The 25,009-nt window shown below is 38.0% G+C and overlaps 1 protein-coding gene across 9 annotated transcripts in view; it reads right to left on the bottom strand.

Annotated features, from left to right (window-relative positions):
* LOC117430373 (cytospin-B-like) overlaps nucleotides 1–25,009 on the bottom strand; it is a 79,917-nt gene that overhangs the window by 5,919 nt on the left and 48,989 nt on the right. For 7 of the 9 annotated variants that reach the window (XM_059001017.1, XM_059001016.1, XM_059001015.1 and 4 more), the window contains 7 exons: nucleotides 20,055–20,197; nucleotides 19,547–19,656; nucleotides 19,310–19,391; nucleotides 17,446–17,584; nucleotides 14,500–14,602; nucleotides 1,406–1,522; nucleotides 195–254 (listed from right to left, as the gene is read on the bottom strand). In XM_059001017.1, the coding sequence (XP_058857000.1) occupies nucleotides 195–254; nucleotides 1,406–1,522; nucleotides 14,500–14,602; nucleotides 17,446–17,584; nucleotides 19,310–19,391; nucleotides 19,547–19,656; nucleotides 20,055–20,197 (754 nt within the window). Of the gene's footprint in view, nucleotides 1–194; nucleotides 255–1,405; nucleotides 1,523–14,499; nucleotides 14,603–17,445; nucleotides 17,585–19,309; nucleotides 19,392–19,546; nucleotides 19,657–20,054; nucleotides 20,198–21,520; nucleotides 24,560–25,009 lie in introns of those variants that run through there. The other 2 variants (XM_034902637.2, XM_034050362.3) reach the window with 1 other exon arrangement.

The following is a 25,009-nucleotide window of genomic DNA, read 5'->3' as shown; positions in this document are numbered from 1 at the left end:
GATTTGAAACTATTCAAATGGTGTTTATGCAGAATGAGATTATGACCTCAAAAATCATGCAGCGCAAACAGCCTGTGAGAAAGACAACCCTGTTTCTGCCACCCACAGCGAAGGTGTCATTAGCGCCATTTATTTGTTCTGAAAGGAAAAACACCAATTCTGAAACTTGCGGCCCTACCAGAAACGGGACTTACCAGGGTCGGCTTGATGCCCACGCTCTCGGCAGCCTGGAAAGCCAGCGTTAGATTTCTATTCTGTAAAACAACAAACACAGCTTTTATTAACAGCTGTGCTTTCAGTGGGCACAGACACACAGGAAAGGGGGTCGCCTCACAGTTTATCTAAAAGCTTATTCCAATAGATCTCAATGAAAGTGGGTCAAAGTGGTCGAAGTTCAAAACCTTTTGCAGCTGTTCAAAGATGAGACGATGTAGACCTCCCTCTTTTTATCGCAATCATTTTTCTGTTCATCTGGTTAAAAATAAAGCTCATTGGCTTTCCATTCTTTTAAATGAGGTACTTTGTCATGAATCCACTTTGGTTAAACTACTTTGACTATGCCATGGTCGTGTTTAATTTAGTATATGGTATGTTGATTTTCTACACCCAGCAGCTGAATCTATTAAACAAAAGGCCTCTTTTTATAATTCATCATGATTCATAAACACAATGACTTTTGCCTCAAGTGGTGCTTAAAATAACTAGCTACGGCACTGGCTGCAGATTGGACACTTGTCTTTACAGACACAATGCTGTTTGCTCATGAGAATGTGTTTCAGCACCATCGGAAGTGTTTAACAAACAATTCAGAGCTTTCGCATTTACAAAGCTGCTTGCAAAGACTAACTCATTTGTGTGCAGCCTGATTTAATAAAATGGCACAGAATGCAAGACTACTGCAAGTTAAGTTAAGGGCAGGCTGCATCAAGCATATAGGAAGCTATACAGAAGATGGCAGTGCAGTAATAAAATCATGTTTCAAAGACTTTAATTCCATAGGGGCTAGTATTATTTTCAAAACACATGTTACCTGTTGAAGGGACCTGTTACTGTATTTAAAAAGCTTGTCTGTGAAAAGCCTTACGCTGGGGTAATACAGCGCTGCTATATGACTGACAAGACTTCTTTTTTTATGTTCCTATTCAAACAAAATTCCGGGCATAAGACAACATTCTTTAAACATACTTCTGCATTAGGAAAAGGGATATAAAAAGGCCTTCATTTATTTATATTCAATGTTATGAAGGAAATAACATGGGAATTACTATTATTTTTTTTTTTTATTACAATCCCCCCTGACATTGATCCAATAAATCAAAGTCATGGTTTGCACTGTAGCATTTCTTCAGCTCATACAGTTCTTAGTTTACAGCACTGCAGTGTATGAATGCAGCCCGAGCCCTACCTTATCGTGGCTGCTCAGCTCCTGGTAGGGGATGTGTGCAGGCAGGTATGTGTGGAGCAGGGCACAGAAGGCCAGTCCATCACTCCAGCTGCTGCTGAAGTTAGTGACGTCAATGTTCTAGAACACATAAAAAAAAGACATTCTAGCACTGCATGCTTTATATCTTTGTCTTTTCCTTTTAACTCTAGAAAAATAACACAAAATAAACAAAGCTGTGAATAGTCCCATATATCAGTTGTATTTTTGCATTCATTTATTATGCTTCTTTAAAAAAAGTTATTAATGCCTGATTTCTTTTTTCTGAGTTTGAACATTGTATTTGGATCAAGTTCACTAACACCATCTTTTAAAGGCAGACCTTTAAATATAGCATAAGGTGTTTAATTCAAGAGCTCTTAGCTATTCTTGAGTTGTTCATTTCTGGTTTTAGAAAACATTAAAGGGTGTTTTTCAATGGTGCTAATGACACTTCGGAGTAAAAGGCTTTGTGAATCTCTCCCATTATGTCTGTTATTGCCATGATGCTGCGTCGAGATGGGCTGATGCATCTGTTTTCACTAATTCCACAGACTTCCATTACCAGGATTAAATCCTTGGAGGCTGACATTCTCCTTGGGAAGAGGGAAGCGGGAAAGTGGCCAAAATACCACAGCAGCCTTGGGGTATTCTTCAGATGGCCAGACACAAACTTGGTTCTCATTATTAGTCATAAGTTATTTTGTATAGTTTCTCGCTCCTTTGAGCTTTGCTGACTTCTGCGCTTGAGTACGGCAGAAAAGCTTCTTGGCTAATTTCTCCATGGCTTTAAGGTCAATACCCTTGTCAAGTTAATCTGCAGGATTTTATCTGTATGTAACAGACAGAAGCTGCTTTTTTTTCACTTGGTGATAATCTATACATATCATGACAAGACATTTCTCCTCTTATTGGTTGTTTGGTACAGCCAAACCTCAAACACATTGCAATTGCTTTGGACACTTGTTTGTCAGCATGTGCTCAATTAGTAGCAGGTGCACAAACATTTTGGCAGCTAAGAGAGAGCTAGCAAAGTTCAGAATCCCACGTCAGCTTTGAAACGGTGTCCTCTTGTCCTCCGATATACTACACATACAGTAATCTAAATTAGATTACTATAACGTAACTTCTATCCTGGGTAACACCACTGCTCTTAACTGAAGGCAAAGCCAGGAAGCAGTATATTGTTTTAAGTTAAATAAAAAGAACGCTACATTTATGCCAGATTTTATTTTAAAAAAGGGCTATTTATTAAAATAACTGTTTTTGCAGGAAAGCCCCAGGTGAACCAGCAGCAGTAAACCTTGACAAACAGATTTATAATGCAGACTTCTACAGCTGCTGCTGGTCAAAAGAAATTTGTGTTGGTCATAAATCCACTTGTACTACACAGCCACGCGCATACGTACAGAGGGTCTTAATAAGCACATAGTACGTGAAAAGTTAAAAACACTTGTATAAAATTGAGTTATCATGTTCGCAATGTAAAGAGTGTGACGGACAGACATACAAGATCAACCAATAAGGGTCCCCATTTCTTTAACAAGGACCCTAAAAAAAACAGCCTCCTAAAGTTCATAAATAAGCATATAAAGTAGTAACAAACATAATATACATTTATCCACTGAATAACTGCATCATACAACTAGGATACAGAGGGATGCTGTTCAATAGTTCATATCATTTAAACCCAGCTGCTGTTATCCCTCATTTGCAATGCATAGTAACCACATACAGCAGGAAATGATTGATATAAAAGTAACTGCAGTGTTAATAATGTCAAGTAGCTGCTTATTCTGTAAAGGGGACTGTTACTGGCAGTAAGGCAAGCGCTATGTCTATGAAGCTGATATGATGCCTGATCATATCTTATACATATAAAGAAATGCACAATGCATGGACATTGTTCGGAAGTGAGGAAACAAGCTTAATGCCAGATAAAAGTGCTTACATTCCCCAGGTGGCCACATGCTACGTGCATCAGCTGAAGTCCTGCTGTCTACAGAACTTAAGCAAATAACAAGTAACAAGGGTTTCTCCTTTCATGTGTTCTTGTCAAAAAGACAAATGCATGAGATGTGTGTTTTGTTTTCATACCCTGGCATTGGAAGCAGTTAGTATTACCATTTGACAGCTCTTTCCTCAATTTCCCATTGACCCTATGGGAACCGTATCTGTCTTACTGTACATCCCCGATTACAGATTTGGAATTGTTGTAAGCGCTGCCAAATGCTGTGCACGGAGAAGCGTACGTTTTCATTAGTACGATTCATTTAGTCAGGTATCATTCTTATGGTCTGATGCATACAGGGGCCTGCTGGCTGCATAGCCTAGAGGGACTGCAGTAAATGTTAAATAGGGGAGGGTGCACAGGGACGGGGTATTGCAAAGAAAACTAAATACCAAACTGTAGGAAGCAGACGGTTCTTTACAAAGCCAGCATTTGACCAGATGTTTCTGAGAGATTTAAACAGTTTCCCTTTTCTTTAATATTACACTGTATTCCCCAACTTCTGGTAACAGGTTGAAACATTGACATTTGAAATAAATACAGTGCTGTCAACCGTATTACTGTATGTGACTGTTAAATGTTAAAGCTATGTCTGAAATATCACAGTAATCTTAACTTGATTAGAGCCGCTTTGTAGTTTCAGTTTCTCACACGACATGTCTGATTACCAAGCACAGCTGGTACACCGGATTCTAACCATTATCTAGTCCCTCTGGCTGTTAATCTGTTACTGTACCCTGCAGTGCCATCACAGACCTCCCTGCCAGGCTGTAATGAGCCCCGCTCTCTGGACATTGTCTTTGCATTAACAAGCGGCTGGGTCAGCCAGGATTATTATTTTACAGTTTGCCATTGATTTTTCCTAAGAAATCTTTACCCCCTCTCAACTTTGTATCAATAACATTTGAATTGGTTTAAGGTTAGGTTTTAGGAATATGGTATTCTCTAGGTAGTACCCATTGGAACTTGGGTATTGCATTAAAACACAATGTTCAATTCTGATTTATCAACACTTTGCAGAAGCTTTATATGTGACTAATGACTAATGTCCACTGGGGGCTAAACTTAGAACACCCCAAAGTAGAATTTACTTGAACCAGATTCACACCACTATTCCATTCACACTAATCCAAGCTAGTTCACAGACCACGAGGCACACAGGATTGTGCTGTACACGTACAAAAGGAACACAGATGGCAGATGGCACAATAATTTGCCTACTTTAGGCCCCCGTTCTTTGTCAGTAGCAAGTCAACTGTCAACTTATTATCATTCAGCTTGCATCAGCAAGGCTTATCCCACACCATGTGTTTAGAAAGCTTTGCACATTCACCCCTCATCAGAGGTCATGGACAATGTGAGTAATCCAGAAAAGGTACAAGAGCCAGTGTGATAGGCTTCCAGTCCCTGGGTGAAAATTTAATATTGGTTTTGCAATTGCTTAATGTGGTTTACTACCATTCACTAAGGAAAAGCATGTTACTAAAATCGATTTGATTGTGTGGCTCTCACACACAGAACTGAAGTCTTATGAGTTCCAAGAAACTAATCTTAGACACAAACCAGCATTTAACAGCATCTGCCAATAAAGCGCCTGGGAGGAGTTTTTCAGGAGGGGTGCAAGCAGTCATTATAGCAGGGAAGGAAGTTTGCACTGGGACCACAAAAGTTAGCAAGACTGCCAATACTAACATATATTTTAGATATGTTTTTGCTTAATTTACATTAGAAATTATTCAAAGTGTAAGCTGACTAATGCAGTCGTAATACAATTCACACTGCTAGAAAGGATGTCTTGTGAGTATGAAAAAATTGGATTGTAGATATAAAATGTTCAAAAAAAGTTTTAAAAAATCACGTTTTTGATTTTGCCCAAATTGTTACGCAGAACAGTTATTTTTTTAACATCAAGTGACGCACTCCTACAAAAATACACATCATTTCCATGCGGATATATAAAAGTACTTTTAACTTAAATGCTTTACTACAAGTTTCTTTCACTTTGACCTGGGTGTTTAAATAGATGATTTTAAAATCACTTCATTATTGCAGTTACAGATATAGTGACAGTTTATAACAGTTTTCATTGGTAAGATGTGTCTCTATATGATCAGTACCACTACCATACCAACAGGACTCCACTAAACGTTTCAACCACTATGCAGCCACATTAATCAAAGCACCCCTTCCTATTGCACTGGAACTGTCCATTGCACACATCCTTACAGCTATACAGATTTATGTCACAATTAACACATTTCACAATGATCTGAGGTACACCTGCTGTTGAAACAAAATGAGTTTCCCAATGCACGCTGGCTTCAAGCCTATTTCCTGCTATAACAACCCAGAGTGAGCCAACATGTCTTCCTGACGACAGCAGTCGCATTTTCCTCATCCGTCTAGCTCGGTCTTCGGGAGCTAATTAGCCGTCTCGCACATCTCTTCAGTGATTATTGATTACAGCCGGGTCCAGCCAGACTGACTCCTTCGTCTAGCAGCGATGTGTGCGTTTTATTGAAAACTAGGAGTAAACCAAAAATGCACATTTCAAGCATCAACTGAGCTGAAGCAAGTGGTTTGAAAGACATACAACAGTGTGGTGAGCAAATACAGATTTGAAAGTGCTGTTGCCCCATTGCAATAATAATATCACACACAAAACTATAATGCAATGTGAAAAGTCTGTTCATGTAGAGCGTGACAGACAAACAGACAGGGTCAGTGCATGAGCAGGGATGGAAATAAGACTCCTACTGCATAGCAGTTTCCCCCGTTACAGGTTTTAAAATTACCCTGATTAGTCACAGTGTATAGGTAACAAGCTCAGGTGTTTCTTAATGATGGGTTTCTAAAGTGGTGGGTTTACTGACACACATAAGCATCTAGAGGGAAATGTTTGAGAGAAATATTCAAACTTAGCTGGTTATGTAATATTTGCAGCTGACTGTCCAGTAATTGAAGCCACTTGCATTGCATTCCCAGAGGTATCTCATTTGCTTTCAAGTCACAACACAGTATTTTTCCTGTCCTGGTGCTAGGTGCTGAACCAAAAAACGAGCACATGTGCTTGGCTCCCATGGTCCCTGTGTAACCTTCTGCTGTGTGTAAACAGCATTCTTGGCTTTGGTACATCTACCGGCCTTTATTCTCTCTTCCAGAGACACTGTGCATACTGACAGAGTATCTAACCCCTCTGATTTCTGCTCCTCTGTCAGTTGATTGCAAAGCAATCAGAATATCCAGAGTCTATACTGGTACTACCAGAAGAAACCACAGTTAGAAATGAGTATTTAAGAATTGTATACAACCGCCAGTAATGAGCCAAAAGGTGGTTACTGATGTTAAATTAAACGATTAGATGATACAGAATTAAATTTCGCAACGTTGGACATAAGTTGAAGGCACTAAAAAAAATGTGCATCTCCCTGTTAAATGGTAATTCAGTCACGATCTGCAAGAAAGCACATCTGACATCTCTCTTCCAGTAGAAACACATTATTGACATTGCCAGTTTGTAGGAATCTGTTTAACTCCAGAAAAGCAAAAACACCCGCCATAACAAAGACTGGATAACCATAGGATCCAACCTGATTGCAACTTGGCTTGCTTGCTTTTTCTTTTTTTTAATAGTTTTTAATAGCTATGAACGCATAGTTGAAGATGTATATCTTATGAAGAAACCCCACAGAGACAGCATAATAAACAACTGCTGTGACCTATTGCATGTTCCGTATGACAATATTGTAAAATGCTTTCATATTTCCCCCCCCCCCCCAAGATAAATTTCCCACCATTTGAACTAAGAGAGTGTCTTAAGGGCAGCATGTTGGATTTGGAAGAGTCTAGTGTTTTTCTTGTACATCCTGTCTTGGATTAGCACCCATTCTAATAAGGAGTTTTAAAAGCCCCGCTTTCTTCCTTTGACCTTTAATATGAACGTTTATTTTGTTCAGATTCAGAAAACAAAAGAGCTTGCGGATGCATTTTCTTTACAGATAGTACTGTAGTTCAACAAATATGTTTTCGTAACTTTTTAGTTGGTTTGTTTAAAAAGTATCACTTACTATTCAATATAGCTTTTGATACAAAAGAATTACTACGTGAAATTTGAACTGATGCACAGAAACTTTTAATAAGAGGCACCAGTTAAAAAAGGGCTAGCATTTCTTACCGAGATGATGCCAATGAATTACACCTTTTTGTTTCTTCCAGCCTCACCAGTATGGCAGACTACAGAAGAGGATTGATGTTCTATTTATTTATTTGACTATTGAATACATTACTCTGTTTTTCCTTGACCAGTTTGCAGCGTCTGGAAAAACTGAACAACATTGTAGATGCTGAAAACATGCATTCCATTGTATTCCATTCTGTCTGAAAAAAGTAAAAATATGTCTAACGCCATTTTGAATGGTTCAGGAGACAATGGTATTAGAACTATCACTAGTTTAGCTCAATTGAATGGATTACAGGGCCTGGAAAGAGCAAGCAATTCTGTCAAATTGTGCATCAAAGTTCCTATTGAAAATCTACCTGTGTAACCGTGTTTGCTGTAATGTTACCAAATCAAGTTATATTTAGAATTGTTAAAAAAAACACTTCAAAAATACAACCTTTACAGTAAGTTAGTATTCGGCACTATGCCTTGTTGTGTGAAAGTCTAAAGCAAATAATTGTTTTGTTAATAAGATTATATTTAAAGATAGCTGGCTATATTGGGTAAAAAATCAGGGGCTAGACTCCCAGAACGTGTCATTAGCACAATTGTTTTTCTGAAGTACAAACCAATTAAAATTCTTTAAAGATTTGTAGTATTATTATTTTTAATCACAACGCCCTAAATTAATTGTCTGAGTTGTTTATTTCTAGTTTGATAATTTCATGAGTTGGGTTTGTCCTTATTGAGAAATGGTTTTGAGAATCTAGTCCTAAACTGCTCTAGTCATGAGAGTGAAAGCTCGGAATGAGGTTTAGTTTGGATACAATCTGACCTCAGTCTTATCTTATTTAATGTGGCTGTTTCTAATTGAAAGGGCAATTGTGTTGTGAAGATAACACCAACACAAGAGGCCTGACACACCATCACATTCCCTGTCTCCTCGGTGACAAGGTGTGTGGAAATATTTGTGGCCACCTGAAAAGAGAAGACACCACGTGGAACTCAACACGTAGGCAGAGCAGCTTTGCTAGAGGAAGGTCTAGAAGCGGTTTCCAGCTTGAACTGCTATTCCTTAGGGCTTTGTCCATAATTCAGTGTTTTAATGACTGTAACAATGCAGAAATTATATACAGACGTGCTCAAATTTGTTGGTACCCCTCCACAAAAAACAAAGAATGCACAATTTTCTCTGAAATAACTTGAAACTGACAAAAGTAATTGGCATCCACCATTGTTTATTCCATATTTAATAGAAATCAGACTTTGCTTTTGATTTTTTATTCAACATAATATTGTAAATAATAAAACAAATGAAAATGGCATGGACAAAAATGATGGGACCACTAACCTAATATTTTGTTGCACAACCTTTAGAGGCAATCACTGCAATCAAACGTTTTCTGTAGCTCTCAATGAGACTTCTGCACCTGTTAACAGGTAGTTTGGCCCACTCTTCCTGAGCAAACTGCTCCAGCTGTCTCAGGTTTGATGGGTGCCTTCTCCAGACTGCAGGTTTCAGCTCTTTCCATAGATGTTCAATAGGATTCAGATCAGGACTCATAGAAGGCCACTTCAGAATAGTCCAATGTTTTGTTCTTATCCATTCTTGGGTGCTTTTAGCTGTGTGTTTTGGGTCATTATCCTGTTGGAGGACCCATGACCTGTGACTGAGACAGAGCTTTCTGACACTGGGCAGTACGTTTCGCTCCAGAATGCCTTGATAGTCTTGAGATTTCATTGTGCCCTGCACAGATTCAAGGCACCCTGTGCCAGGCGCAGCAAAGCAGCCCCAAAACATAACCGAGTCTCCTCCATGTTTCACTGTAGGTATGGTGTTCTTTTCTTTGAAAGCTTCATTTTTTCGTCTGTGAACATAGAGCTGATGTGACTTGCCAAAAAGCTCCAGTTTTGACTCATCTGTCCAAAGGACATTCTCCCAGAAGGATTGTGGCTTGTCAATATGCATTTTAGCAAATTCCAGTCTGGCTTTTTTATGTTTTTATTTCAAAAGTGGAGTCCTCCTGGGTCTTCTTCCATGGAGCCCACTTTCGCTCAAAAAGCGACGGATGGTGCGATCAGAAACTGACGTACCTTCACCTTGGAGTTCAGCTTGTATCTCTTTGGCAGTTATCCTTGGTTCTTTTTCTACCATTCGCACTATCCTTCTGTTCAATCTGGGGTCGATTTTCCTCTTGCGGCCGCGCCCAGGGAGGTTGGCTACAGTTCCATGGACCTTAAACTTCTTAATAATATTTGCAACTGTTGTCACAGGAACATCAAGCTGCTTGGAGATGGTCTTGTAGCCTTTACCTTTATTATTTTCTTTCTGATTTCCTCAGACAACTCTCTCCTTTGCTTTCTCTGGTCCATGTTCAGTGTGGTGCACACAATGATACCAAACAGCACAGTGACTACTTTTCTCCATTTAAATAGGCTGAATGACTGATTACAAGATTGGAGACATGTGTGATACTAATTAAATAAACTAATTGGTTTGAAATATCACTATAATCCAATTATTTATTATCTTTTCTAAGGGGTACCAACAAATGTGTCCAGGCCATTTTAGAATATCTTTGTAGAATAAGCAATAATTCATCTCTTTTCACAGCTTCTTTGCTTCTATGACATACCAAAGGCATGCAAGTATACATGATAAAATAGCTTTTAATTTCATCACTTTTCAGGAGGAATGAAGCATTATTTCAATGAGCTGTAAGGGTACCAACAAATTTGAGCACATCTGTATGTGAACCCTCAACCTCTTTCCCCTGTGGAGCATTCTTTCCACGTAGGCCTTAAATGAAATGGCGCAGGCAATGTGATTCTAAAGGTCAATAATATCTGATTTGTTTTTATTAAATAGGTCACAGTTCTAGTGTATCCTCCTGTAGTGTTTATTGATGTGTCTGCAAGTTCAACAAAGCATCGTCTGCTTTTGTTTTCTGCAAGTTTAACCTTTACTGTAATGCTTTCCTTGGCAAGTTTGACTGTACCTTCCCATCAGCAAAACATCTTCAGACGTCTTCACAGCTAAAAGACTCATATCCTGACAAAGCATGAGATGAATACTTGTACTAATATTTATTATTCTTGAAGACTGCATTGATCTTCACAAAGATTGAAACACTGGTACATAATTGTTTATCAGACTATCCTTGGCAAAATTCCACATTATCTTAATAAATTGTTAATTACCTCTGGTAGATCTCAGACTGTTTTAAGTTTCTCAGTTCCTAAAGTTTGTTTCTCATTTCAATGAGACTTTCCTGGTTAAATAAAGGTTAAATAACATTTAGATTTTTTTTGGTTCATATTCACAGGCATCCATAATCCTTTATGGGTGTCTACAAATCCAGTTAGAAAATTAGACAAATGTTGTAACAAAATATACATTTTGCCAGATGATAATGCTGCATGATTTTAAAAGCTCAATAACTCAAGTTCTGCACTGTATAGAAGCAACATTCATAGCATGAATGCAATGTGGGGGGAAAAAAGGGATACAGAAACCCAAAACCAAATGTGACTGTACGAGATGCTCGTGCGAATTATCAAAGTCAAATCGAGACAGGGCAGGAGTCTGTGGGATAACTGCCACAACTTAAAGAGGTCATTGCCAGTAATAGTCAGTGTGGCTAATAACATAAATGTTGTCTTAGGGAAATACACATTGTTTTTTTGTGGCAGGACATGTAGTGTAGATAACAGAGCAGACACTGTTAACCGACTCGCTTGTTGCAATCCCCCTAAGTTAGTATTGTTGTGGTTGGCATGTCTTTTAAAAGGAACAGCTGCAAACCCAGGGGGTCACAATGAAGAAAGAAATTCAAAAGAATGTCCGAACTGCATGCAGTGTTTAGTAGGGTTTTTTTTTTTAAAAACTTATCCCCTTCTGATATTACTGTTCTTTACCATACCAGTACAGTCTGAATTCCTACAGCCACAGTAAAACTGTGTCAATCTGAATTATCCAACAACATTTATAAATCTGAAATAGCAATATTTTATATATATATATATATATATATATATATATATATATATATATATATATATATATATATATATATATATATATAATTCTGTAAATGACTAACCCACTCTGCTCTTTTACTGTTTCATTCAAACATTAATACAGACCAGTTCCTATTTGAAAAGGAAAACTACATGATGCTAAAAAGAGTCAATACACAGACTGATCCCCTTGATTAGCACCAGATAAAAGAACAAAAATGTCTATGCGACCTTTGATGATGTCAACGGTTAAGCCTGAGGTCTGTACCCTCTAGTTGAGCCCATCAGGGAATCCTGTTTGTAATTACATTTTAATTGGAGATGAGAAAGGCCAAAAGAGACAGAAAACAAGCCAGATGATTATTATCAGTATCTAGCAATGTCGAGACCTCTGCTGCTTGGAGTAAAGAATGGGGCACTTTGGTGGAATTATTATTGAACCAAAAGCAAAGTGCAGTAACTACAAATGTGACTGCGTTATTAAAAATATCACTGCGTATTTTGATTACGGTTTACAGTACTGTCCGATGATAGAATCCTGCGACAGGTAGCAGAGGCCATGCAAACTCATGGACTTGTTTGTATTTTAAATGTTTTTATTTCAAGTGAATTAAAATATTAAAACACTGTATATGATGAAAAGCAAATCATATGGAGGTATAAAGACATCAACTGGGTTTATGAGAACTCTTAATGCATTACGCTGTTACATGCATTTCCAGTAATTGTATTACAGCATTTCAAAGTGCTTGTGAAATTTCCTGTACGAGATGGGCCAAGGATAATGCACTGCACAATAGGGACCAAGATGGACCATGAATGACATTTTAAAAGCTCCCATTGGCTTGATATAATAAGGAATCAGAGCCAGCACAGATGAATAGCCCTTCTAATTGCTTAAATAGTTGTAAAATGCTGTCTATAGAAAGCTAAGAGTGCCAAACATTTGGACAAGACTAGTGGGATTTCAAGGAAGTTATCATGCACACCATGTAGAGTGAGACAAACCGACAACAGACACGATCAGTATATAAGGGTATATAAGTATGATGGTGCCACCACACTGTACTGTAGCAGTCCTTTTTTCTCTACACAGTTTCTTCAGACACTGAAGTCTGTAGTTGAACTTTTTGTTGTTTTCAACCCCACCGTGTATTATATAAACCGTAATTATTTCTTCTTCATAAACTAAGATGGATCTCTTTAAATGGCATACTCAATCTGCAGCAGTCTGTTCTGCATGCTGTGACCTTTCCCAGCCGATACCAATTTCAATTAAGGGCGGACGTGATGTGTTTCAGGTGGTAACCTTTCTCTATGCAAGGCCTTGCGGGGGAATTTGTGCTTATTTTGAGCGACACAGCCTGCAGGCCCCTTCAAATATTAAAGAGGCAAAATGTTCACAGCTAATTTATTGTTCAGCAATTTACTTAAAACAGTGAAACCATAAAGAGGTGGGGTTTGTATGGAAGGAAAATGCAGTTTTTGATTACAATATGCAGTTCATTCTATTAACCAGTGATTCTATTAAGCAGTTTTCACTTTCACTTTGGGTCATGAAAGGTGAGGGATAACAATACTGTCTACATTATTTCAGACCTGGGTGTCTCTCAAGCAAAGACATTAATAATCCAATATATTGGAAAGCAGGAGTTATAGAATGAATCATGTTCCCTGCATGTACTGGACAACAGCAGGGTAAATAACATAATTCAGGTCTGCAATGTACACTAAAGCTGCTAGCATCAATGACTCTTATTAGCATTTGCGTTGTGCTGGTATTGATCCCCTTTCTCTTCCAAACATCTTTATTATTTAGCTGTTATTGGTTTTTTTTAAAACAACATTACCGGTACACACAATGTAGTATTTCTCAATGTTTGCCACAGAACAGTACAAGTTTATGAGTTTTGCGACATGAAAATATGTTTATAGCCCTGTGGATGCAGTGATTCATTTAATGTACAGCATTTATTCCAACCTATTTTTCTTTAGACCAGGTTTGGTCCAGTCATTTCCACACATGAATGAGGGAAACATCGAGACAAATGTGTATTTTAATAATGAATTGCATACAGCAGAAACCACAGCTTAAGGAAACATTTCAAGGAGTTCATTCTGACTGTTAACTATACTTCTCAATTCAAGGCAATAATGGAGCAAGTCTCTATTCCTCTGGGGTAAAAACCTTGCTAATTCCCAGCTGCGAAGACTGGACTTAACATAATGAAACCCTTGTTTCTAAACTTGAAGCAGCTCTGCAATGTGCACATGACACTATTAGTTTATCTGAATTAACAAAGGTTCTGACTAAGAGCTTACGTGTTAATAGCCTTAACTTCTAAACAAGTGGTCATTTTTTCAAAGCAGACATTATAACAGCAGTCTGCACAATCTAGTGGCCAGGTTTCATCTAATACTATTGACGACATGCTGTACAAAGGTCTATGTGATTCAGCGCCTGTTTAGTACACAACATGAACACTGTTCTACTTGTCTTCAGAGTAAATCCCCAAACAAGTTGCACATGACAGATAAACCAAACAGAAGCTTTTCAGCAGTTTTAAGCAACCCTTTCTGGCCGATCAAGAAACACACAGCAGTGCTGCATTAATGCAACGTGCAGCTCTTTATTAAATGTATTCAAAACTTTGTGTTGTGTGCTATTCTGGGGTAGATGACCTTTGCATTACTTACTGGATTGCAGAACTCAAAGCGAATGGAAAAAAGACCTGTTAATTGTTATAGTTCATGTCCTTTCCCATGCTTCTCCGCTCTATTTTTGCATTCGGCTCAGTGATCTCCATTCACAGGATACAATCATTTAACTGTGGGACAGCCTATTGTACAAGACTACCACTGCGGAAGGCATTGGCCTCAGTCTCTTACCGCATAGCCTTCTGTTTTCTTTTGGCACCACTTCAGAAGAGCGTTCCTCTTGGATCCACCATATTCCCTTGCAAGTGCAGCTAACGGGTCCTTTCTTTCCACACTGAAACACAGAGGTCACAGTTAATATACAAAAGAGCTGGCCAGGATGTGGACTTAAACAGTTATGTCAAGGGGTGTGCTGAAATCCGTATTTAGTACTTGATTTGAAGTGGTCAGCTATTAAATAAAAACAGAATACAATGTGTTAATCACTCAATACAAAATAATGCGGTGCTTTGGTTTCCCTTGTTTACACAGGTATCAATCAATAATATTGAACCTGTCATTATCAAACTGACTAAAACTCATTTATATTTTGGAAGAGATTTTTGGCCTTTCTTTTATCCTTTTGATATTAAATCTTTTTTTTTTTCACTTAGTTTCCTTAGAAATCTCTGCAGTGAATTGTGGGATTGTAGTTCTGGCAAGGTGTGATCTCTGATTAAACTTGACAAAGAAATACATATCCCAGCTTCCACAGCGGTAGCACGAATTCGGTTTAACGAAGGGTCACACTGAGGTGACGAATCAGTTGCTTTTACTACATATTTTCATTCAGTTTACGGCCTTGATATGGCAGTCAAAATGTCAATGCCCCAGCTGAGAGTGAAATTCAGTTCCAACTGGCTTTCAAAACACTCAGTGCTGAAGTTAATTGCCATTGATTGGTACTCAATTGTAAAGGTGAGGGAAGGGCCGCTTTTCTGGTTTTGAAAGCCACTCATTAACAAATAGGTGTGTTTTGATTTATTTAATCCCTGCCGGCAAATTGCTCAGAACATGCAAATATCAGCACACCCCTGGTAACATCAGACAAGAGTGCTCAGAAAGAGTCAGAAACACAAACTGAATCTGCATTTAGTTTACTCAAACTAAAAGCCAGTCAAAATACTAGCAAAAACACTAAGAACAAATATTAAACCAAGATTGCTATTTTTTGTAAAAAACAATTTGTCCTATCGTTTGTTTTACTCCTGAGTGTAAGTATGATAAATCACACATATGTACTGCATATCTGTCAACACTGAGTTTCAAAATAAGGGAGCTTTTGTAAATGGAAATCTTAGTGGCCTGAATTGAAGTGAATACCTACAAAAGACAAAGGCATACAACGATTCCACTTTATTACTTGGTAGAATGATAGACTGTGAAAAGGGGCTCCTTCTAATTGCTTTAAAAAGAAAAAATATCAAAACAGAAAAATAACCATGAGATGCTTCACAATCCAATTCTCTCTTGGCCCCTGTGGTTCTTATTGTACTGTAGTTGTAGGAGGCTGATTTGGCAGCAGCCAATATTTTGTAAACGGGTCCACTGTAGTTGGTTTTGCACGACAGCAAAGCATACTCAATTGGCGTTGTAACTTTCATCACACAGCACACCTAAAGGCTGAGTTTGGTACTGCACGTTGACCTTGCCATCAAAGGACGAGCTATGGCACCTACTTTATAACAAAAACCCCCCTCTAAATTCAATAAGTCCATCATAAAAAAGTGAATTAAAAAAGCCAAACTACACAACAACGTGGTATTGCAACGTTATTAATTACACTGCACATATGTGGCGGATCAATAATACCCGAGCCGTAACTAGGCATTTTAGCGCCCAGGACAGGCAATTCTATTTGCGTCTATCACAGCATCGACGTTTATTAAGGCTCGATGGAGAGAATCACCAAGTTACAGAGACGTTCTTGTTGAGCTTCCACCCAAGTTAGAGACTTTTATCAGCCAATTCTGCCACTGCTTAGAAAGCTTACATGCTTCCTCTTCTCTCCCTCTCTTCTGTTTTCTGAATTCGGCTCCATTTGGCTTCTTTGGAGGCCTCTTGGTAATTTATTTTCTTCGTTTTCACTCTGTATTGAAAGTTTCTCACATCGCACGGTTTGTGTAGAACTAGGTTAGTGGTTGTTAAGACCGTTGCTAAGGAAGTGACGCATTCCCTTTTCTAGTGCAGAGGCGCATGCCATCTTCAGACTATGCTAGGTGGTGCTGACAGCAGACAAGAAAAAACATTGAGAACTGCAAAATAAAATTATTACTTGAGTGGCAATGCATTTCAGTAATTTTTCCGCCCATCACAGCTTTGCGCGCCGGGGGCATCTGCCTCACTCGCCCCACACTAGTCAGGGCTCTGAATAATACCACTGTCAGTACCATTTCATTGTCAGCTATCTTCTATTTGAAATGAGCACACTATTGCTGTATATAAACACGTTATCAATAATCAGAATTTCTAAAGCAATGTTGATGCTGAAATTGTAATAGAACTGCCCAACCCCCCGACCCCCGACCCCCCTAAATGGCAGCCCTGGTCTGTTTCAATAGAGGAATCGTTGGAAAAATGTATAATCAGGGAAATATGTTGAAAAAGTGCAATTGAAATATGGGTGACACAGAGGGCATGTGCTTGAGAGAGTATTATTAATATGAAACAAGTGAAAGTCACTATGACAGTTCCTCTCCTGTTTACCATATAAATAATAGCAAAATGTTTAAGAGGAATATGTAATCAACACGCATTCACTTCAGTCACAATTACAGCTGGTATCTTCATCAGAGTAATGATTGAAACACTGTGCTGATACTAATGTTTCAATTAAGAAGGGCTGAATCATCCCTATGAGAGCTCAGTGTAAAGTCCAAATGATTCACTTGTACAGGTTTGAGAAACTCTTGAAGATCATATGCAAATATACATGACTATGGGGCAATCATCAAAAAAAGCTTACTAGAGACTTCGTAGAACCTGACAAATCAACTGGAAGAAAGACATTAAACTGATGCCCACATGCCCCTGCAGCTAGGGAGGGACGGTGAGAGAGAGATCATTCAAAACCAGCAAGCAGCTCTATATCCAGGGAGAGTTTAATGCAGCTAATTATTAAAATAGTGAGTTCCTCACCTCAGTTTGCTCTGGGCTTTGGGGTAGTGTAGGGTACTTGCTGCGCTCCTCCCAGATAACACTGATGGGGATTTGATGACAGACTCCAAGGAGGGGCTCTTCCTCATTAAACCAGTTGGTTTCATATTATCACTGTGTCCTGGGAAACATGAAACAGTCCATTAAGTAGTCTCAGAGAATGCATTGCAAGTTAATAACCATGTTTTATTTCTAACTAGCAATAGAAATACTGAGTGCCTTTAAAATTCGGACGTTATCCATTGGGCAGTAATGGCAGTCTATCTAAGAGCAATGTTTGTAAAATTGCTAAAAGGCATTATTAGATTTTGTCGAAAAGAAAGGATTTTATTTTATTATTGAACATAAAGATGGATGTGTTTTTTTTTTTTTTTTTCCCCAGAGCCGTAAGCTACACTGAATGTTTACCTATTGAAAGAACGTACATCACTGGAGCTGCTAGGGCCAAAGCGCCTCATTAGTTACTGACTGTAGTATGCATAGACCTCAAACACCGATCAGCTGATCGTTGTTTCTTATCTTAAGCTGAGTAGGAAGGAAATGTGTGTGTGTGCAATTCAGGTGGACCCCCAATGCTGAAAAATGAGCAACAAAAAACTGAATCTGGCAGTGGCTTGTCAAGGCTGATCAAATCAACCTCTTAGGGTCTTACACATTTTACTTATAATCTACGAGTGTTTTTTTTGTTATGGATGTGTGTCGTGTAAAGGGTGTGACATGGACACAGCAGAGGCACACTTACAGTATATTTTTTCCCCCATATATCCAGCTTATCCAATTGAGACAAAACATTTTGTAGCATTATTTATTGGAAGTATTCAATTCTGGGGATATATTGGGGTTAGGTCACACTTACATTTGACATGATTCGAACATCTTATTTTCTTACCTGATGACATTTTGGTCTTAAATACCATGTATCCAGTTTTCATTAGACTATTCATTACCAATGCTTATTCTATACAAATCAATAGATCTAATTTTGAATATACGGCAATGGTGGAGGATGTATATATATTTTTTTCTATTTATTTTCTACAACAACCCTGAAACTTTTCTTGGCTGGACAGAGTATTCAACTGACACAGCCTAAAAACACTTAAATCTGTTCCCCTCCTCTCAGACTCAGATTAAACTTTAGTGCTTAGCTTGAAACTGTACAACATACGGGAAATGACTAAGGATTTGGCCTGTGTTACGGGAGGAGGTGGGTGGCTGCAGTGTTTAATGATAAAAGGGAGACTTTTATTTGATAATTAAAGGAAAGCCCAAGGGTCCAATGATGTTAAATCTTTATCTTGATAAAATCGAATTGGTCTGCTTGTTCTGTATGTGTACCAAAAAGACTGAGCTAATATGTTTTTAAGAAGCTATTCCTGAACAGAATGGAACAAGTGAATCAGCAGCGAATGAAGCCAGAGAGCACTGCTTGAAATCATTTCCAAAGATGATGTGTACCCTTTGCCTGTTAAATAAAGTGTGCCCAGAGTTTAGATGTAAGACAACAGCCATCCAGTGATCTGCTGCTTTGGAAAGGTTTCCTTTTGTTTTGCTGGCAATACGCTGCTGTGCACTAGATGGTGCTGCTGCTTACTAATATACTTTGACTGATCTAGCCTGTATTACATATGTCCATGGCAGTCAACTAGTGTTAAAGTGTAGCTCTTGAACGCGCACAGCTTGGAAGATGCTATAATATACACCTTCTTGACTTGTGTATTTCCATAATAATACCGTTATATACAAACAGAAAGTAAAGAAAATAAAAGGTGCTTCACACCTCTCTGAGGCTGTATTAAATGTGCTGTAAATGAAAAACTGAAAGCAACAACACAATCACACCTACCGGTATGCGGAAGATCCCCAAGGGTAATTCTTTTTTCCAAATTTTTACTGAGGGGTTTGATACTGTTGGTGGACGAATGTCTCTAAAAAGAAAAAAAGAAAAGGTTAATTAATGAAGTCGTCTGCCCTCAGTCACGACAGTATACTGTACGTTACGGTCCAAACATATTTTGCTTATTTTGCCTATGACTGACTGAAAGATGTGATTTCTACTTTAGTGTAGGGAGTGGTTATGTACCTGCATTGGAGACACGGCTGCAGCTGGGGCTGTTCTCACTGGGATCCCACTCAACGGGCTCCTGGGGATGGAGTGGATCTGAACTGGGTGCCCAGGACCACCTGCAAGGCCTAACAACGAGGTTCAGAATAATCCAGCACACCATCCCTGGAAAGCACAGTGCTTTGTCCAGCACCACTACACCCCTTCACATAATCTCATGCACAACTGCCTAAAGATGTGCCTGGCAGTTATGAGTTTATATTATTTCTGCCTTTTATCAACTCCTGTTTTTAAGGTGAATGTTGTAATTTTACAAAACTACAGTAGGAATAAACTAACAAGCTACTGTAACATAATTCAAGGTCTTTGAAGCACTCCAGTTTGAACTTAAAATGTTCTTTTAAAAAAAAAAAAAACAGAACCAAACATCAGCTCAAGAGTCATATAACTTTCAAATGAATACCTAGGAAGTGTAGTGTGTATAAATAAAGGTCAATCCACGCTAAGCAGATTCATCCATTCTTACTTGGTGCTGTGTCAAAGGATTTGATGAGTGATTTAACAGTGGCTGGGGGTTCGGAGGAAGTCACTGGTGTCTGACTGAGTGAGATCCCACACCAGTGAGTACTGCTGTCTGCATCTGATGAGCCCTCCTCGTCGATTTTCAACCTGAAAGAGAGTACAAATCTCATCAAAAACAAAACATGTGGTGACAACATTGTATTTAGTTGTTAGGTCATAGGGTACAATATCATAGCAGTATGAATAATCTTCTATAATCTATTAGTCATTTTCAGAACATAATTATCTAATGACCTGGTCTATACAAACTACCACTACTAGAAACTTTATTTAGGAAACGTCAAAAATCAATGAACAAAAACAATGTCTACCCCTTCTACTAAACTTCTTTTTACAGGTGAAATTCACAACAGTGACAGTGATGTCAGTGCTATCCTGTATATGTTTGTGTCCAGCATGCAGTACCACAGTGCCACCTATTGACTGAAATGTATTGTGTCGCTCTATGTTGTTAATGACCTTTTCCTCCCCCCAAAATGTATAGGCGTCAATTAGACATATACCCAGGTCCTAAAGAAGTTAACTATTTCACTATAATAATTGCCCTGGTCTGGAGTGACCCTTAAGGGCTGCTCTGTCTGGATAAAAAGGTCAATAATCCATAGAGTCCCTATTTATAGCAGAGTTTTCCTCTGTACACACATTTTCCTCAAATAGACTTTATAATGAAATCCAGTACTCATTTTATTCATTGACCTTGACCATATGGCATGGTTTCTAGCTAGCCAAGTTTATGACTATCATTTATTAGAGGACAGTTAATGGTTTCTTGTATAAAAAAAACAAAATAAAATAAATCAGACATACATGTTTAAAAATGTAAATAATAAAACAAAGTCTTATTATTTAAAGGCCAGTGCAGTTCCTGGTATTTTGAACTGGTTGCACTAGATTTGCAATGGAATTACCAAGAAACCTTTTCGGTCTTTGTGGTGAAAGGTATTTATATTATTTGTGAGTATTACTGTATTAGTGCCAAATCATAACTACAGACTGAAGCTTTAAGTGGCTAACTACAAAAGAGGGTGTTGGTAGTTACTGAGAAGCTATTATTATTATTATTATTTATTTATTAGCAGACGCCCTTATCCAGAGCGACTTACAGTTGTTACAAGATATCACATTATTTTTACATACAATTACATTATTTTTTACACATTATTTTTACATACAATTACCCATTTATACAGTTGGGTTTTTACTAGAGCAATCTAGGCAAAGTACCTTGCTCAAGGGTACAGCAGCAGTGTCTCCCACCTGGGATTGAACCCACGACCCTCCGGTCAAGAGTCCACACCGCTGCCCAGAAATTAAATAAAATACATTTTTAGTGTGAGTGTAACGCAATAACACAGGGCTCAGGCCATTTTTAATAAGTACTGTGAAAAGAAAAACCAAGAGAGACAGACATAGTTACAAACATTTTCGTATTTATTACATTGAAAAAGGTACACATTTGTACAGAATAACAACGATAAATGATAAAAAACAACAACAACAACAACAACAACAACAACAACATTGTTTCCTGTAAATTTCTTTTTGGCAAAACATAAAAAAAAATAAAAACTAACCATTGGGTATTCGAGTAGTCCAGTAAGAGCCCTGGCTAGTGATTGTGTGTCACAGTGGTCGACAGGGATTTCGTTTCTCTTTATAGATTTCAAGTTTAAGGCTTTGGTTCCACATGCTCCAAGTTCAAGGACTGGCCAACCCCTGGCAAACTGCCCAAACAATTCTCTCACCCTTCAATTCACGATTGTGGCACATTGGTAGCAAACTTTGTAGGTATATGGCTTTACTGTAATCTTTCAAAACCCCTGTCCTTGGATAATACATTAAAATGAGGGCCTCTTGTGTGCAATTGTATTGGTCTAAAGGCACGCAGAGGGCTTCAATTTCATTTTACAAACAGATTAATACAGATTAATACATGATCAAAACATTACACAATAACACTTTGCTATACACAAAGGATTCCACAATGCAGATGTGTATAACTTACACATTTCAGATAATCGTTTCACAAAGAAACACTCAAGTAATGGCGATGTAAAAAAAAAAAAAAAAATGCATCTACAGATTTTAAAAATTATTAATTACAGCAGGAAACATTCAAGCACAGCACTGTATATAAAACACAATTTTAACACATCAAACTGAGTAGCAGATACTCTCAAGGCATCCTATTCTTGTGCATTAAAGCATCATATTCTTGTGCATCAAGAATAGCTTCAAGGGGATGTCCAATTATTTTCTGGGGAATGACCCTTCACCCTTCAGAGGTTATGTGAACAGGAAGAAAAGGAGCTTGTGCTGAAGTATATAACAGGGTCACCGCAGTCCCTAGACATCACAGCTATTGAACTTGCTCGGGGTAGAACAACAGGAAGCTGATCAGAGGCAGGCCATGTCACGTTAATCACTAGTTGCTCTGGACTTAACGTGAAAGATAGGAGGTCATTAACTCCATTTGAAAGCCATTCCCTGTGTGCCAGCACTAAATCTCCTGTAGGAACCAGCACCCACTGTTAAATTTACACGGACGCACCTCTGAAAACCGCCACTATTCAAATCTTTACAACATGGGCTCTCCTTAGGGTTCTGTATACTTTTACATAAATAAATTACATCACATGTACTGGGCTTTATAGCAATGATGTCTGGAGAACAGCAACAGTAATGAATTCTGCTAGGATTTCCTAAAGCTGTGCCTGGCAGTTATGATTCTATATCCAATATCGGATACAATTCAGCTACTGCTACTACATTTCTGTGCACATATACCAGGGAATCGATTCCGTATCTGCCAACTGTATATAAAAAAAACAACAACAAACAGCTATTTAATGATAAAGCAAAAACTGGTTCCGCCACCTCTGCATGTACAATTCCAAGATAAAAACAAGACTGTCCATGTCATACCCTGCTACACTAGTTGATCACGTGTATAATCAATCTGTCACAGCATGTACTATCTTTAATCCTCCTAATTTGTTTACCTGTTACGGCTGCGCTAGGTGATAAATTACTTTCATTAGCTATTAAATACGATTACGATCTGATGACTGAGATCCTCGCCATATGTCAGGGTTGCTTATATAGAGAAAAATATATAACTTAAGACGTGTGCCCAGGGTTAATTTGGAGCTGTTTGAAATCTATAGTACAGTTAGCTTGTGGCTCTCCTTCTCAGACAACTGCAAAACACACATCATGTATCATCCCAGGCTTATAAAACCTTCAGGAGGGCTGTTTAATACAGTTTAGCAATGATTTTATCTGACTGTGCCACCAAGTGGTAAAAAATGTGTACTACACTTAATAAAGTTTACAACAAGTATACCAAACAAAAAAGACTGGACTGCTTTGGAAGCCGTCACTATAACAGAATAAGTTGATACTACACTCAAAAGATTCTTATAATTATTGTACTTTCAATAAATTAAATAATTTAATTTTCATTTTTAACATACTTTAAGTATTATTTTTCATTGAGTAAGTAATATCTGTCTATCCTAATATAGTGAATATACAATATCGTTTCTTAAGCAGCATGTCACAAACCACAAAGAAATCCACTAGTTCAAACAATCCCTGTGAACACACATTTTTACATCACCAAATTCACAAATGCTTGGTGTTATATTCTAAGAAGAGCAACATTTTCTATACAGTATAGTATTCAAAATGATAGTTAAATACAAACCATAATTTTTAAACTGTATATATGTTCACCTGCATTGTTAAGAATGGATATGTTTTAACTTTGATTCCAGATATGTATATAAGCACAGGTACTGTACATTCAACAAGTGAAAGGAAACCAGCAACATACAAGTGGTAGTATCTCCATAGTATCAGCCTGACAGTTCTATGTGAACTGTCAGCATTTAGAACACACACTGCATTCCTTTGTGATGGTTCAGCTGCTTTAAGAGGCTGACCTTTGTGTCTCTGGGTCACAGCACTAGTGGTAAATCCACAACATCTTATGGAACAAAATGCATTATCGGCATCATTAATATACATGGTATACATTCCCTGTATATCTAGAAAGGCTATCCACAAACATACACAATATCATTTAAGGTGACTTTTAAGCAGTAAACATAAGCAGAGTTTCAGAAAAATAGAAGAATGTAACATACACAAAAATATATAAAATAGTAAAATTCTTGTTTGTTTTTAAGTGAATAGATATATTTGGTATAAAAAGGTACATCGGGGGAAAGTGAAAACTCGGTAGAGTCTAAACAGTCACACAAGACTGATTTACTCTTCCAGTGGTCTTTTCCACAAGGCATACAAATAATAAAAGGAGGTATGATTTTTGTCATTTAATACTGATGAAGACTTGTGTGAAAATGCTGTTTCTGTTCAAAACCAGCTCAGTTTGTAATAAGACACATGCACGCCTCTCCAGGTTAACTTGATCCGAGGCTGGATCTGAAAGAAAAAATAAACAAGTAGTTAAATGCAGAACAGAAAGTCGCAGGGTTCTATTCCATTAATCTAAACACGGGCAGATTTCAAAGCCACAGTTTAGACTTGTAAATAGCACCCTGCCTTCTGTCACAGTACATGCACTGTGCTTCAAAATACACAAGAGACACTCAGAATTTTTTTTTTTTAAACATACAGGGCTCTATTTTATAGATTTTAAAACAGCATCAACTTTTATATCAATTTAATATAACACACAATTTAAATTCTGACATAGCTTTCCGTACAGCAGCTTTCAAGAAGTCTGCACGGGAGTTTAATCCATTCCAGGTTTTACTGGGAGCTTGATTACATAGTGGTAAAATACATAACAACATGCTAGTATATGTATTTGTGTTCTACTAAACAGGAACGTGTACAGGTCTTGAACAAACTGAAGACACCTCCTCGCCC

This window comes from Acipenser ruthenus, chromosome 26 (genome assembly GCF_902713425.1).
Source record: "Acipenser ruthenus chromosome 26, fAciRut3.2 maternal haplotype, whole genome shotgun sequence".
Lineage (NCBI taxonomy): Eukaryota > Metazoa > Chordata > Actinopteri > Acipenseriformes > Acipenseridae > Acipenser > Acipenser ruthenus.
The sequence above is the reverse complement of the archived record's forward strand: the minus strand, read 5'-3'. Positions and strand labels throughout refer to the sequence as shown.